Below are 16,504 nucleotides of genomic sequence, written 5' to 3'. Positions count from 1 at the left end.
CCCGCCCCGCTGCAAGGCCGCAGCCCACCCCGGCTCCGTGGCTCCGGCCTCCTCCCCCACCCAAGTGACGCTCCCCTTGCCCGCAGGGCCCACAGCCAGCCAGCCCGCCAGCTCTCCCTCTCCTCCCGGCCCGGCCCGGCCCGGCCCGGCCCAGCAGTGACCCCTCCGCGCCACCGCCCACCCCCGCAGGGCCCGGCTTTCCGCTGGGGGCGGGGCCGCCCGCCCCTTCCCGGCCGTGCCTGCGGGGAGCGCAGCGCGCAGGCGCCGAGCCGAACCGAGCGCGGCGGGGGAGCACGAGCCGGGGCGTCCCCCGCGCGCGCCCCTAGGTGCCATGCGGGTGCCGCTGGCCTTCCTGGCGCTCGCGGCGCTGCTGGCGTCCCACCGGAGCGCGGCCTCCCGCGGGGAGCAGCCGCCCGCAGGTAACGAGCGGGGCCGGGCCGGGATGGGTATGCCGTCAGCACGGGCCCGGGGTCGTTCGTGACCGAGCGCCGCCGAGGCCGCGGTGGGGCCTCGGTACCCGCGTCCGTGCCGCCGCCCTTGGCGGGCGCGGGTAGCCGGTGGGGGAGCAGCGGGTCCCGCTTTGCCACCTGGAGAGCGATCAGCCGGGCGGCGGCGAGGGAACGGAGTCCAGCTTTGTTCAGCCTCGCCACCGCCGCCTCCCGGTGGCTGTGCCGTTTTGTCCCGGCGAGGTGACCCGGTACCAGGCGTGCAAATCCGTTCTGGCGACGCGGCGCCATCGGTGCGCTTTGGAACCTGCCTCTGCCGCCCAGTCGTTGTCACAGGCGTAACCCCTGACGCTGTGGCACCTGTGATAACGTGTATGCGCATTTCGTCACGTAGGAAGAGTAGGCCGTGCCTAGAACAGGTCTACTTCCCTTTGCTTGGCAAATGTGCGTTTCCAAAAAAAGGAGAGAAACTGGGAATTTCACAGCAAAGATGAGGAGTGCGAGATCAGGGAGTCCCAGCAAGGCATCGGCGTCGCGGCCTTGACCACAGGTGTGGGGGCCCCTTTCAGCCAAGCACTGACGGGAGGGAGAGGTGACCTGCCAGCAAAGAGTGGAGTTTTGTCTCTGTTTGGGCAGAGTTGTTGCAAGTAAATAGGGAAAGAAATACTCAATCTGGTTTACAAGTTCCACTTCAAACTGGAACAGCTCATTAAAACTGGAGATTGCTGTCTGGTAGCTCAGGTCAAAAGAGAAAATGCAGTTAATTTTTAACAATATGCATGAAAGGGCTTGAAATAGGAAGCATGTCCACACATTAAATAAATGCAGCAGTACTCTCCTGAGCTTTACCCACAAAGCAAGATCCATTTACCTAAAATGCTGCTTGCAGCTGGTCGCAGAAACCCTGATTACATGCCCAGGCTCCTTGGATTCTGCAAATGCATAATGCAGATTCACTGGGACTAAACTGGACAGTTTAGATCCATGCCCAGGTGGAGTGACTGAACTTGGTTGCTCCTGGGGATGTGCCACACCATATGGGACTTTGGAAGACTGCTTGTTTACCTGATGTGGACTAGTAGCAATAAAAAGGGCAATCTGCCTGCTGGCTTGTCCCTTGGTAGTTTACATCTTGAGTATCCAGTATTCAGCTTCGTGGCTGATTGTTAGCCAGTAAACCTTGCAAGGAAACTCCTTTTTTTCACATTTTAGCGGTAAGAAGGCTTGATACGTTAAATACTGTCTTTTGAGATCTGCCTTTGCGTTTTTTAATGGCATGCTTTTATTCCTAATAGAAGATGGTACTTTTAAATTGCATTAAGCAATTGTAAGGTAAAAACACAATACCAGTAAATAACTTGTAAAATAAACCTACCATATTCCAGCACAACAGTTACCTTGGTGTAAGACCACAGAACAATGCTGTTGATGCCGTTGATGTATAGAAAGCTGCCTAGAAGCAAAAAGCTCATTTTTCTGCATGTGAGTGCAGCAAACCCTCAGATGAAAGGAGCAGAATACATTTCTGAGTTAGGTTTTGAAAACACGAGAAGAATTTTCCTGGTGAGTAGCACTCGTGTTTGCCACAACCTCTATAGCCATACCCTTCAGAGACTTCATCATTTAAGCAAAAACTTAGGGGTTTAGTCAAGAAAAACATGATGAAGGGAGTTCTAATAGATGTGGCTGTGTATTAGCTGAATGAAAATGCTGGTTATATTGGTAATGATGAACTAATATCATGTCCTTACTTGGTTATTACGTTGATGCAAGCAGACGTGCTGGCCTGCAGTGGAAGAATGAAAGTAGAAGGGGAATTCTGAAGCGTGTTTATCATGCTTTCTTTTGCAATGTACAGTGATTTTTTTTTTTCTCAAGTCTTAGTAGGGCTTTCAGTGTGCCAGCAACATAGTGCATATTAAGGCTGAGTGTGTAATGGGGAGATGCCCAGTCATCTTCGTCTAACAACCTAACAGCAGTTGTCTGCATAGCTGAACACCCCCTGCATTTCCTACAGCTGGGTTCTTAACATGGCTGCATAGATAGGGCTGTGACTCATCAGCAGAGCTGAGTGCTGCTTGTCTGCGTTTAAGTATCCTGGAAGAGAAGTTCCCTGGTCAAGGTTATAGTAGTAGTAGAGAAAGATTTGGAGACTGTGATAGCAGTTGAAGTGCTTTTGCACATTGAAAGCCAGATTTCCAAGGCGATGTGTTGTCATAGTTTAGCCTGGCCGGCAGGTAAAACAACAATGCAGCCGTTCACTCATTCTCCCCCCTGCAGTGGGATGAGGGAGAGAATAAAAAAAAAAAAAGTAAAACCCATGCGTTGGGATAGACAGTTAATTAGGACAGAAAAGGAGGATGACAATAATGATAAAAGAATATACAAAACAAGTGATGCACAGTACAATTTCTCACCACCTGAAGCTAATACTCAGCTAATTCCTGAGCCGCAATCCTGTCTCGCTTCCCCAGTTATATGATGTCATGCTCAGCACGTAGTATGGAATATCCCTTTGGTCAGTTGGGGTCAGCTGTCCCGGCTGTGTCCCCTCCCAACTCCTTGTGCACCCCCAGCCCCTCGCTGGTGGGGTGGGGTGAGGAGCAGAAAAGGCCTTGGCTCTGTGTTAGGCACCGCTCAGCAGTAACGAAAACATCCCTGGGTTACCAACGCTGTTTTCAGAACAGATCTAAAACATAGCCCCTTACTAGCTACTATGAAGAAAATTAACTCTATTCCAGCCAAAACCAGTGCACGTGTGTACTTAATTTTTGTGGCTGACTCCCTGTTGTGTGTGATGATCTTGGTTGTCTTGACATTCTTTTATGGTTCAGATTATTAGCAGTCATAGCAGTTCATCTGGCTGGCTGCAAACAAAAGCAAATTAGATGAAAGTGCTGTGTTTAGATAGCATCTATTACAATGACTTCTCAGCTATAATAAAAGCGAAGAATAGTCATAAAACAGATAAACCAGTATTTAACGTCTGCTATTACAGCAGTTTTTTAAATGTCCATCTTGTGCAACTTACTGTGGGGTTTTTTTAAGATAGTGATCTCAGTCTGTCTGCTCTCAGTACAGCATACCACCTTGTGGAGATTTTTATCATAAACAAAGATTTTAAAAGCTCCATGAACCATGTGAAACCTCTGAGCCTTGAGGAAATAAAAACTTGTTGTAAATAGAAGCTGTAAAAATGCACTAAATACTGTGTATAGTATTTATTCCTGATTTCTGTGAAATCATTTGAGTTAATTTCACTAAATATTTAAAAAATTAATAGCTTTAAGTTTTACCCCTAGACTTTGTACTCGATTTGTAAATTGAATATGGTTTCCTTTTTGTATTAAAGATCTTTTAAGAACTTCTGATAGAACCTTCTGCACAGAACTGCTGTTACATGCACTAGTTTAAGCTTGTTTTAATAACCTTGTTAAGGAAGTACCATCAAGGAGCAACATTACAAGAGAAGCATATGTGCTGACTTTCTTTTGGAGGTACAAACAAAAGCGGGTGAAGGCAAGCACATTCAAACATCCGCACATACGCTATGCCGCTGCTGCCGCTTAGAAGAAGGCTGGGCAGGTAGCAGGAACAAAATTCTTCCACACCTTGCTGCTTGGTGTTTGCTGGTCTGTCGAGCTCCCTGCCAAAGCCAGCCTACAGGCAGTCTTCCCTCCAGCAGTCTGACAGGAGGAGGAACCGGGCTGTTTATCTCCAGTGCCTGGCCTGCCAGGAGCGCGCAGTAGACACGGATGCCTGCTGCCCTGCGGGGGAACGCGGCAGTGGACGGAGCCCCCTCTCCGACAGCAATTTCCCGTTTGTCCCCGTGGCCTGCGCTTGCTGCCCTTGCAGCCCGCGCTGGGTGCCGACCTCTGCCTGCTGAAATTCCTAGTCCTCTTCTAGCCCCCCCCGATGGCTGCACTCTGCTTTAGTACAGGCCAGTTTTGTTTGATTTGGAACAGATTGAAGTGAGGCTCTAAGTGATTCAAGAGGTCCATTCTAGAAGGAAATGCAGCTTTCGGAAACAGACTACATTCTTTTTATGTGCTATTTTTCACCCTTAGCACAGACTTGCTACTGTCTGAGTCCACATTCCAGGGTATAGGCTGCCTTTTTGCCACCTTTTTTTTTCATAGTGCAGATTTATCTGATCTTGTTTCCCTTGTTGTCTCCCTCAGTGGCGGTGAAAGCTAAGGAGAATCGGTTTTTTACATTTGTGAAATGACCAAAGCTGCTACCCTTTCTGGGTAGCTCAGATGGAGTGCAGGACTGTCATAAGGAAGGCACACCATCTTCCCAGTCAGGGGCCCAGAAGGGACTGGTTTGTTAGCATTGCGTCTGGCTGTCTTTTAACAGGGTAAATGAGTTACCCACTTGGCATGAATCCACAGCAAAGTTCAAACTGTTGTCCCTCTTGGCCTGCTGAAGTGGCTTAAAACTATTTTCCTATGAGGTATCACTTGGGGATTATAAGGATTTATTTGTTTTTGACTGACATAAAAAAAAAAAAAAGGAACAGATTATCAAAAGAGAGTTTTACTTGGTTTTTTTCCACAGTTTGTGTCTCTAAGCTTTCAATTTGTGCTTTCAATCTGTATTTCAGTGCCTAAATGATGTTTAGTAGACACATGTAGCTTGAATGATCTCTGTGGTTCTTTAAATTGCTGTTGTCTCAGCTGTACCATAGAGTCAGCAGCGTGGGCTCACCAGGCCCTGTTCTGTTGTATGCATTATTGCACTTCCAGTTAAATTCTGCTTCCTGGAACCGTGATATCTCTCGTACAGAGTAATGGCTCATGGCTTCTGGCACAATGAGAAGGAACTTTGATGTTGCACAAGATATGCACAAGGAGGTGATTGGTGACAGCCAACATGGCTTCACTAGGGGCAAATTGTGCCTGACAAATTTGGTGACCTTCTGTGAGGGGGTTACAGCGTCTGTGGATAAGGGAAGGGCAACTGACGTCGTCTACCTGGACTTGTGCAAGGCATTTGACACTGTCCCGCATGACATCCTTGTGTCTAAATTGGAGAGACATGGATTCAATGGATGGACGACACGGTCGATAAGGAATTGGCTGGACGGTCGCACTCAAAGAGTTGTGGTCAACGGCTCAATGTCCAAGTGGAGAACGGTGATGAGTGGCGTTCCTCAGGGGTCGGTACTGGGACCGGCATTGTTCAACATCTTTGTCGGTGACATGGACAGTGGGATCGAGTGCATCCTCAGCAAGTTTGCCAATGACACCAAGCTGTGTGGTGTGGTCGACACGTTGGAGGGAAGGGATGCCATCCAGAGGGACCTTGACAGGCTGGAGAGGTGGGCCCGTGCAAACCACATGAAGTTCAACAAGGTCCTGCACGTGGGTCGGCACAATCTGAAGCACAACTATAGGCTGGGCGAGGAATGGATTGAAAGCAGCCCTGAGGAGAAGGACTTGGGGGTATCAATTGATTGATGAGAAGCTCAACATGAGCCGGCAGCGTGCGCTTGTAGCCCAGAAAGCCAACCATGTCCTGGGCTGCATCCAAAGAGGTGTGACCAGCAGGTCGAGGGAGGTGATCCTGCCCCTCTACTCCTCTCTTGTGAGACCCCACCTGGAGTACTGCATCCAGCTCTGGGGGCCCCAGTGCAAGAAAGACATTGAGCTGTTGGAGCGAGTCCGGAGGAGGGCCACGAAGCTGATCAGAGGGCTGGAGCACCTCTCCTATGAGGACAGGCTGAGAGAGTTGGGGTTGTTCAGCCTGGAGAAAAGAAGGCTCTGGGGAGATCTAATTGCGGCTTTCCAGTACCTGAAGGGGGCCTACAGGAAAGATGGTGAGGGACTGTTTATGAGGGAGTGGACTGACAGGACAAGGGGTAATGGGTTGTGGTGGGTTGACCCTGGCTGGGGGCCAGGTGCCCACCAGAGCTGCTCTATTGCTCCCCTTGTTCACTAGATGGCAGAAAAAGTACAACGAAAACCTTGTAGGTCAAGATAAGGGCAGGGAGAGATCACTCACTAATTATCATTCACGAGCAAAACAGACTGAACTTAGAGAGGGAATTCATCTAATTTATTACTAAGCAAAGCAGAGCAGAGGAATGAGAAATAAAATCAACTCTTAAAACACCTCCCCCCACCCCTCCCATCTTCCCGGGCTCAACTTCACTCCTGGCTTCAACCTCCACTCCCCCCCCAGCGGCACAGGGGGACGGGGAGTGGGGGTTATGGTCAGTTCATCACACGGTGTTTCTGCCGCTTCTTCATCCTCAGGGGGAGGACTCCTCTCATGGTTCCCCTGCTCCAGCATGGAGTCCCTCTCCCAGGAGACAGTCCTTCACAAACTTCTCCAACATGGGTCTCTCCCATGGGCTATGGTCCTTCACGACCTTCTCCAGCGTGGTCTCTCCCACAGGGTGCAGACCTTCAGGAGCAAACTGCTCCAGCGTGGGTCCCCCACGGGATCACAAGTCCTGCCAGCAAACCTGCTCTGGTGTGGGCTCCTCTCTCGATGGGTCCACAGGTCCTGCCAGGAGCTTGCTCGAACGTGGGCTTCCCACAGGGCCACAGCCTCCTTCAGGTGCCTCCACCTGCTCTGGCGTGGGGTCCTTCACGGGCTGAAGGTGGAATCCCTACACCCCCTCATCCTCCCTCCATGGGCTGCAGGGGGACAGCCTGCTTCACCGTGGTCTTCACCATGGGCTGCAGGGGGATCTCTGCTCCAGTGCCTGGAGCACCTCCTCCCGCTCCTTCTGCACTGACCTTGGTGTCTGCAGAGCTTCTTACATCTTCTCACTCCTCTCTCTGGCTGCAAAAGCACTCCCTAACTGTTTTTTTCTCTTTCTTAAATATGTTATCACAGAGGCGCTGATTGGCTTGGCCTTGGCCAGCGGCGGGTCTGTCTTGGATCTGGCTGGCATTGGCTCTGTCAGACGCAGGGGAAGCTTCTAGCAGCTTCTCACAGAAGCCACCCCTGTAGCCCCCCCACTACCAAAACCTTGCCACGCAAACCCAACACATGGGCTCCAGCTGAAGGAGGGTCGATTTAGATTAGATGTTAGAAAGAAATTCTTTACTGTTAGAGTGGTGGGGCACTGGAACAGGTTGCCCAGAGAGGTTGTGGAGGCCCCATCCCTGGAAGTGTTTAAGACCAGGTTGGATGAGGCTTTGGGCAATGTGGTCTAGTGGAGGGTGTCCCTGCATGTGGCAGCAGGGGGGTTGGAACTAGATGATCTTTGAGGTCCCTTCCAACCCTAACTATTCTATGATTCTATATAAACATCACTTTAAAGGCTGACTTAATTTTTGTCTGTGAAATGTCCCCTTCTGCAGTTCATTGATTTAATTTTTGCTGTTGGACAGTGCATTGCTCAATGAACAGGTGGGACATCCGTATGTATAAAAAAATAAATCCTTCTGTACATGCTTTAAAAATAGGTTTTATTGAATATACGGCTGCTTCAAACTTGTATTTCATGAGTACTTTCCATAGGTAGCATTGTTCAGGAACATTTATATAGTGAAAAAGATAGCCTAGTTTGAAGCTAGTATACAAGTATTTCTCGATTTGCATGTGTCTGACCCTGCTGAGATTTGTGAAAGATGTGGTGTTTTTTGATTTGGGGAAGTGAATGTACAGAACAAGACAAGTTAGACGTGTAGATACGAGCAAGCATTTTCTGGTTAGGTTGATATTTTTGAAGCAGAACTATATCATATATTGTGTGCAACTAGTGGATTAGTTCTGTAAATTATCTTCCTTAGTCATAGAAGATGCAGCTAGGTACACTTGTTCCTGTTACTTTAAAAAAAAAAAAACAACCCCAAACACCAAAACACAAAACCCCCCTTATTTCTTAGCAGCCTGAAACCAAGCAGCAGCTAGTTGCAGTGAAACAAAAGTCTTCCAGTGGCGTTTGGTTTTTAATTTCCTCCCACATCTATTTCCTTCCTGTCCTCTGTATAAGTTTGCTGAAGATTTTGTCTCAAAAAACTTAAATACAATTAAAAAGATAATTGCACATTAAGGAGATATTTGATTTTATATAGATATATATACACACACACACACATATCCCCCTCTGTTGTAGTCACACCTACTGAGGTCTTTGTCACTAATATGGCAGCAATAGTTAGTCTGGACAGTTCATATATGAACAAACATATTCACATTTCTCTGACTTATGTATGTTTGTTATAAACCGATGAAGGTGTGGGTTTGCTGAGATAAACTGTACAGTTGCATTCCCGTGTCTGTTCTGTATTAAATGCTCAATTTCTAGGTCACCCTGTGGTCATGTTTGTGCTTGCTTTTACCCCTCCCTTACTCCTACCTTTGCTTTCTAACGTTCCAGTTCTTCATCCTCAAAATCCAGGCATGATTAGTTTCTTTTAATAATCTTAAAAAAAAAAAAAAAGTAAATCCGACTGGCCTACCTTCACTTTTTATTCCTTTATTCTCTGGACATAGAGCTGCTGTCTGAAGTTCCTCTTGTGTTGTTCCACAATGGACATACCCAATTCAATTTCTGTATTTCTGTGAAAAAAAATAAATTGTTCTTGCTAATGCTCTGTTGCCTTTCTGTCAGCCAGTGTCACTGTCTTACAAAGCAAGGTGAACGGGGCTAACTGCGGGTGGAAATCATGGCATCTGAACTGGAAGCAAACTAGAACTTGTTGAATGTCCTGTATCGTGCATCATGACATGATTTGCTGATCAATTTTCTTCTCACTTTTTCACACTTAGTTTCTCAATGTTTGAATTTGCAGCTTGAGTGTTAAATTAGAAGTAGTATTATGTTCAAAGATTATCATTGTGGCACTAGCCACTGTCACCTTTCTACAGTTGTGCTTGCGGAACAGCATAGAACAGTGTGTAATATGTTTTAAAAAATAATGCTTCATTATGAGTTAAGTAAAACAGTATTATAAGTATAAAAGTATTATGGTATTTTAACTGGCAGTATGCAGAAATAGCATCTATGAAGATTAAATGTTAGCACTTCGAAAATCTGCAATGTTCTCTATGGTCTGTAGTCTTGATGCTGGAGTGTTCCAAGGCTCTATCTCTGCACTGGCACAAGATGGGGCACTTGCCAGAGGAGAAATCGTTAGAAGCCAGATGAACAGCCTGAGTAAAGGGGCTGTGAGCTGGACCATGAAGACCATTTGGGGGTGGAGGCGGGGGGATAACAAACCTGAAGAAAAGGACTAGAATAGTTTGGCCAAGGCATTGAAAGTAGAATTTCCATGGGTGATCACAAGCTGATCCATTTTCCATGGCTGTTTTGAGGATCTTTGGTCTGAACTGTTGCAGTGCTGAGCACTCACTTCTGCATCTTAAGCTGCTGTGACTTGTGCTATGTTTCTGTGTATTACTGCTAAATGACTTCAAGAGTAAGGTCCTTGATGACCCAAATTGGTTAGGCAAGGTTTGCAGGTAGAGATAGTCTTTCATGAAAATAACCATTGTAATTAGGGAAAGGAGATGAGCTTTCAGGCTTTCTTTGGCTTTAAAGTACAACCAGCAAACCTCAAAATAAATACAAGCTGAGAACAATTTATTTTTGTCTTTTCTACATATGCATTAGACTACCTGACAGGCAATATGGCTGGTGCCTGTAGAGAACAAGGGAAGTGGTAGAAGGAGTAATAAGGTGTCATCCCTTAGAAAAAGAAGGGGAGATAATTCTTGGCCTGTGAAAAAAGGAGAGGTTAAGGAGGTGAGAGGTGTGCTTATAAACCTATTTATTTACTGTTCTTTGTTTGTAAGTAGAGTTATGGCTTTTAGCTTCTCAGCTTATGCTGAAAGGCATCCTGTATGTCTGTCTTGAGGATATGGAGTGAAAGATTAAAGCAGGACATAGTACTTGACTAAATGACTAAAAGCAAAGCTTTTAAAAGTGAGGATGAAAAGGATGAGCTGATGGTATGTGTAAACTCATTCCTGTAAGTGATAAAGGCTAACCTGTAGTGCCATTACCAAGGAAAACAGAGTAGAGGAATGAGAAATAAAATAAAAATCTTAAAACACCTCCCCCCACCCCTCCCATCTTCCCGGGCTCAACTTCACTCCTGGCTTCAACCTCCACTCCCCCCCCCCCTCCCAGCGGCACAGGGAATGGGGGTTATGGTCAGTTCATCACACGTTGTTTCTGCCGCTTCTTCATCCTCAGGGGGAGGACTCCTCTCATCGTTCCCCTGCTCCGGCATGGAGTCCCTCTCCCAGGAGACAGTCCTTCACAAACTTCTCCAACATGGGTCTCTCCCATGGGCTACGGTCCTTCACGACCTTCTCCAGCGTGGTCTCTCCCACAGGGTGCAGACCTTCAGGAGCAAACTGCTCCAGCGTGGGTCCCCCACGGGGTCACAAGTCCTGCCAGCAAACCTGCTCTGGTGTGGGCTCCTCTCTCGATGGGTCCACAGGTCCTGCCAGGAGCTTGCTCGAACGTGGGCTTCCCACAGGGCCACAGCCTCCTTCAGGTGCCTCCACCTGCTCTGGCGTGGGGTCCTTCACGGGCTGAAGGTGGAATCCCTACACCCCCTCATCCTCCCTCCATGGGCTGCAAGGGGACAGCCTGCTTCACCGTGGTCTTCACCACGGGCTGCAGGGGGATCTCTGCTCCAGTGCCTGGAGCACCTCCTCCCCCTCCTTCTGCACTGACCTTGGTGTCTGCAGAGTTTCTTACATCTTCTCACTCCTCCCTCCGACTGCAAAAGCTCTCCCTAACTGTTTTTTTCTCCTTCTTAAATATGTTATCACAGAGGCGCTGATTGGCTTGGCCTTGGCCAGCGGTGGGTCTGTCTTGGATCTGGCTGGCATTGGCTCTGTCAGACGCAGGGGAAGCTTCTAGCAGCTTCTCACAGAAGCCACCCCTGTAGCCCCCCCCCGCTACCAAAACCTTGCCATGCAAACCCGACGCATAGTTTGTAAAGAAAGTTGTCCTTTCATGAGGAAGGCTTGTTTTCTGCTAGTTTGTTTGTAGTCTCAAAGCTGGAGCATGTTAAAAATCATAGAATCATAGAATGGTTTGGGTTGGAAGGGACCTTAAAGACCATCTAGTTCCAACTCCCCTGCCCATGGGCAGGGACACCCTCCACTAGACCACGTTGCCCAAAGCCCCATCCAACCTGGCCTTAAACACTGCAGGGATGGGGCCTCCACAACCTCTCTGGGCAACCTGTTCCAGTACCTCACCACTCTCGCAGTAAAGAATTTCTTTCTAACATCTAATTTAAATCGACCCTCCTTCAGCTTAAACCCATTACCGCTTGTCCTGTCAGTCCATTCCCCGATAAACAGTCCCTCACCATCTTTCCTGTAGGCCCCCTTCAGGTACTGGAAAGCCGCAATTAGATCTCCCCAGAGCCTTCTCTTCTCTAGGCTGAACAACCCCAACTCTCTCAGCCTGTCCTCATAGGAGAGGTGCTGCAGCCCTCTGATCAGCTTCGTGGCCCTCCTCCGGACTCGCTCCAACAGCTCAATGTCTTTCTTGCACTGGGGCCCCCAGAGCTGGATGCAGTACTCCAGGTGGGGTCTCACAAGAGCGGAGTAGAGGGGCAGGATCACCTCCCTCGACCTGCTGGTCACACCTCTTTGGACACAGTTGGCTTTCTGGGCTGCAAGCGCACGCTGCCGGCTCATGTTGAGCTTCTCATCAATCAATTGATACCCCCAAGTCCTTCTCCTCAGGGCTGCTTTCAATCCATTCCTCGCCCAGCCTATAGTTGTGCTTCAGATTGTGCCGACCCACGTGCAGGACCTTGTTGAACTTCATGTGGTTTGCACGGGCCCACCTCTCCAGCCTGTCAGGGTCCCTCTGGATGGCATCCCTTCCCTCCAGCATGTCGACCACACCACACAGCTTGGTGTCATTGGCAAACTTGCTGAGGGTGCACTCGATCCCACTGTCCATGTTGCCGACAAAGATGTTGAACAATGCCGGTCCCAGTACCGACCCCTGAGGAACGCCACTCATCACCGTTCTCCACTTGGACATTGAGCTGTTGACCACAACTCTTTGAGTGCGACCGTCCAGCCAATTCCTTATCGACCGTGTCGTCCATCCATTGAATCCATGTCTCTCCAATTTAGACACAAGGATGTTGTGTGGGACAGTGTCAGAATCCAGCATTTGTTCTTGTTAATTTTCATGCCGTTGATGATTGCCCGGTGTTCCAGTTTATCCAGATCCCTCTGCAAGTCCTCTCATCCCTCAATATATTCAACAGCACTTCCCAGTTTAGCATCATCAGCAAGCTTACTAATGGTACGTTCAACTCATGTGTCCAGATCATTGGTAAAAATATTGAACAGCTCCTAGAATTGAGCCCAGAGGAACACCACTGGTGACCAGTTGCCAGCCACGTGCATCCCCATTCACTACAACCGTTTAAGCCCTGCCGTTCAGCTAGTTCTTCATCTAGTGCACCAGGTACCTCTTCATTTCACAGTAGGACAACTTGTCCAGGGACAGTGTCAACAGCCTTACTAAAATTCAGAAAAGCTACATCTACCACCTTCCCTTCATCCGCTAGATGGGTGACCTTATCGTAGATGCATATTAGTTAAACAAGACTTTCCCTTTGTCAACCCATGTTGACTGTGCCTGAGGATTGTATTGTTCTTTAAATGTCTTTCAGTAGCACCCAGGGTGATCTTCTCTATAATATTTCCAGGTACTGAGGTTAGACTAACAGGTCTGTAGTTTCCTGGGTCTTCCCTCATGCCCTTTTTGTAAATTGGAGTAACACTGGCTAACTTCCAGTCAGCAGTGACCTCCCCACACTCCCAAGATGGATCGAGAGGGGTCCTGCTGTAACATCTGTTAGCTCCTTCAGTACTCTGGGGTGGATCCTGTCAGGCCCTGTGGACTTAGGAACGTTCAGCTGATAGAAGCGGTCCCTTACAATTTCAGCATTCAGAAACAGGAAGTCAGTGTTCCTGCACTGGGGATCCTCTGACTCAGAGGACCGGGTAACTCAAGGTCAATCAGTATTATCAAAGCCTGAAGCAAAAAAAACATTGAATGCCTCATTTTTTAATTCATCCCTATTAGTCAAATGACCATCTTCAACAAGTATTAGTCCAATGTTTTCCTTGGACCTCCTCTTGCTGTTAACATACTTTAAAAAAGCCTTTCTTATTGTCTGATACAACACTGGCTAGATTCAGTGCTAGTTCAGCTTTGGCCCTTTGTGTCTACTCCCCGCATATGCGAACCATGGCTCTGTAATCTTCCTGCAAAGCCTGACCTTGCCACCAGAGATCATACAATTTCTTTTTTCCTCCTGAATTCCAAGAGGAGTTCCCTGTTCAGCCAAGCTGCTCTTTTGCCCCACTCACTTGATTATAACACTGTGGGATTGCCTGCTCCGGTGCTTCTAAAAGGTGCTTCTTAAAAACTGATTCATGGACCTCTGAGCCCTCAAAAGCAGATTCTCAGGGGATACTGCTATGTAGTTCCAAGTAGCCTAAAGTTTGTTCTCTTGAAATCCAGGTAGCAACTCTGTCTATGTACAAAATAAAACAAAAATGTGGGGATGGGAGGAGAAAGCAAAATGGTATATAATTGCATAATATGTAGCTTCTACTGGCAGTTCAAATATGTACTGGGATTTCATTTTCCACTCTTGTTAAGTATAATTTTGTTTGTATAATAGTAGACAACAGTAAAATTTTGTAAGACTTACTACACTGTACCTTAAAACTGAATACTTGAACTAATGTTTGTGTGCTTTGACACCTCTTCTGTCAACTTGTCACCTTTTTTTTTTCTTGTGGTTGAGAATTTGATGATTGTGTTCCTTTTTTCCAATAACTGAAATACCACTTCTGTACATATTAAAACATAACTAAACCACAGCACCGTTTGCAGAGTGACGTTTGTTACATGTATCAAATCTTCGTGGTTAATAGCATATCTCAGCCTCTGTGTGTTACTTTCTGTAGAGTGTTATCTCTGTGGTCTTGTATAAGATGTGAAAAATGTTTACTTTCCCTCAGTATGTCACAGAGTGATGTTGGAGCACTTGCTTTGTGAACAAGCAACAGACTAGAGCAGGTCAAGTATGAGTTACCTGTCAACATTTCACAAAAGCTGTATTACGAGAATATTAAAGATGCCAAACCAGACATTGACAAGCTAAGAAGTAACAATTAAAATCAGTTGAGTAACCTTCATCTTTTTCTCCTTCTGAATGCCTTTGCTCCTTCTGATGGCGACAGCCATCAACAGTTACAGATCGTGTAATTTTCCTTCCCCTGCAGCTCCTCACCTGATATCCCTGTTGCTGTTGGTGCTTAGAACAGAAGCTTTCTCTATGAGGAAACTACCATGCTGCTATTTATTTTTGGTTTGTTTACTACAGTACTTCTGATGTTGTTTACTAAATGCACTTCAAATGCTTTCCTGTATATGAAACTACATTACAGCTTCAGTGTTCAAATTCCTTACAAATGTTAGTAGTTTATTATCATCACAGCTTTCTGTGATGATAAACACTGCTGGAGTGGTAAAAAAGGCATTGTCAGAAATTCACGTATAATCCAGGCTTTCCCCAGGAGGCCTGGTGTCGTTTGGCAAGGCTGAAGCAGTAGGGTTCAGTAAGACCCCCCTGTTCTGGTTTCAGCTGAGAGGGTTAATTTTTTTCATAGTAGCTAGTATGGGGCTGTGTTTTGGATTTGTGCTGGAAACAGTGTTGATAATAGAGCAATGTGTTTGTTCTATGGACCTGTTGTTGTTGAGCAGTGCTCACACAGAGCCAAGGCCTTTTCTGCCTCTTGCACCGCCCTGCCAGTGGGATGGCTGGGGGTGCACAAGGAGTTGGGGGGGGACACAGCTGGGACAGCTGACCTAAGCTAGCCAAAGGGGGTATTCCATGCCATGTGACATCATGCTCAGCATAGAAGGGGAGCTAGTCAGGGAGGGGCAGCTCCAGGGTGCGTGGCTCGGGAACAGTCCGGCTTCGGGATGAGTCTGAGCATGCGGTCTGAGTTGTACGGTCGTTGGATGAGAAACTGCATTGTGTATCACCAGTTTTGTATATTCTAAGTACTGTTGTTGTTGTTTTTCCCTCTCCCTTTGCTGTCCCAGTAAACTGTCCTTATCCCAACCCACAAGGTTTTGCCTTTTCCTTCCCATTCTCCTCCCCATCCCATGGCAGGGGTGGGGGAGGGAAGAGTGAGCAAGCGGCTGCGTGGTGCTCAGCTGCCGGCTGGGGTAAAACCACAACACCCCCCCCCAGAGCACAGACCCTGATTCAGTTTCTGAAGAGCAAGAGAAATCTACAGGAGCTGGGCTAATCTCCTCTAACTTCAGTAAATTCATATTATCTGTCTTGCTGGTACATCTGTATAATACCAACATAGAGGTATAATCTTCACAGCTTGTGAACCCGATAGGGGCTATCTGATGGTCTTGCTTTCAATGGGCATGGGTTATCTGAGGTTCAGAGTTACAAACAGGAAGAAAGCTGGTCTCTGTAGGGGAGAAGAATAATAAATCAGCTTGCAGGGCTCATATGTGTTCGTACTGGTGACAAACTACTTCATTTGGGAGGAAGTATTTGTGATTTTTAGGTCTAATTTTTCCAGTCACATCTAGCATGTTGCCTTTTCCAAATAATTTAGAAACATTTGGCTGTTCTTATCTTTGACTAGGTCTGCTTATCAAAGTGCAATTGTTCTATTTCTTCTAGTGCCTTCACCAACGCAGATTGTGGTAACATCCAACAATTTCAAAAGTATCTTACATTGGCAGTACCCGCCTATGTCTGAAACTCCTCATTTTATTGTGGAAATCAAACCTTACAAGTAAGTTCTTATTCTTTTTGTCATTCACAGTACCTGATACTCCCTAGAAGTATATAAAAGCAATCAGTCCATGGTAAATTTTTTTGGTTTCTATGTGGTGAAGTCATGCAGGGTAAAAGTTGCCTAAGTGTAAATTAAGGCAAAATCTGTCAAGTAACAGGATGGTTGAGGTTGGCAGGGACCTCTTGACGTCATCTAGTCCAACCCCCTGCTCTAGCAGGATCACCTAGAGCAGTTTGCCCGGAACCGCGTCCAGG

The 16,504-nt window shown here is 47.2% G+C and overlaps 1 protein-coding gene across 2 annotated transcripts in view; it reads left to right on the top strand.

Annotated features, from left to right (window-relative positions):
* Nucleotides 1-203: 203 nt before the first annotated feature.
* IFNGR1 (interferon gamma receptor 1) overlaps nucleotides 204-16,504 on the top strand; it is a 28,506-nt gene continuing 12,205 nt past the window's right edge. Inside the window, exons 1-2 of one of the 2 annotated variants that reach the window (XM_075748259.1) lie at nucleotides 204-419; nucleotides 16,133-16,247. In XM_075748259.1, the coding sequence (XP_075604374.1) occupies nucleotides 332-419; nucleotides 16,133-16,247 (203 nt within the window). In that variant the 5' untranslated portion in view covers nucleotides 204-331. The remainder of the gene's footprint in view (nucleotides 420-16,132; nucleotides 16,248-16,504) is intronic. The other variant, XM_075748260.1, reaches the window with a different exon arrangement.

The sequence above is a fragment of the Balearica regulorum genome, chromosome 3 (assembly GCF_011004875.1).
Source record: "Balearica regulorum gibbericeps isolate bBalReg1 chromosome 3, bBalReg1.pri, whole genome shotgun sequence".
Lineage (NCBI taxonomy): Eukaryota > Metazoa > Chordata > Aves > Gruiformes > Gruidae > Balearica > Balearica regulorum.
This window is presented reverse-complemented; position numbering and strand designations above follow the sequence as displayed.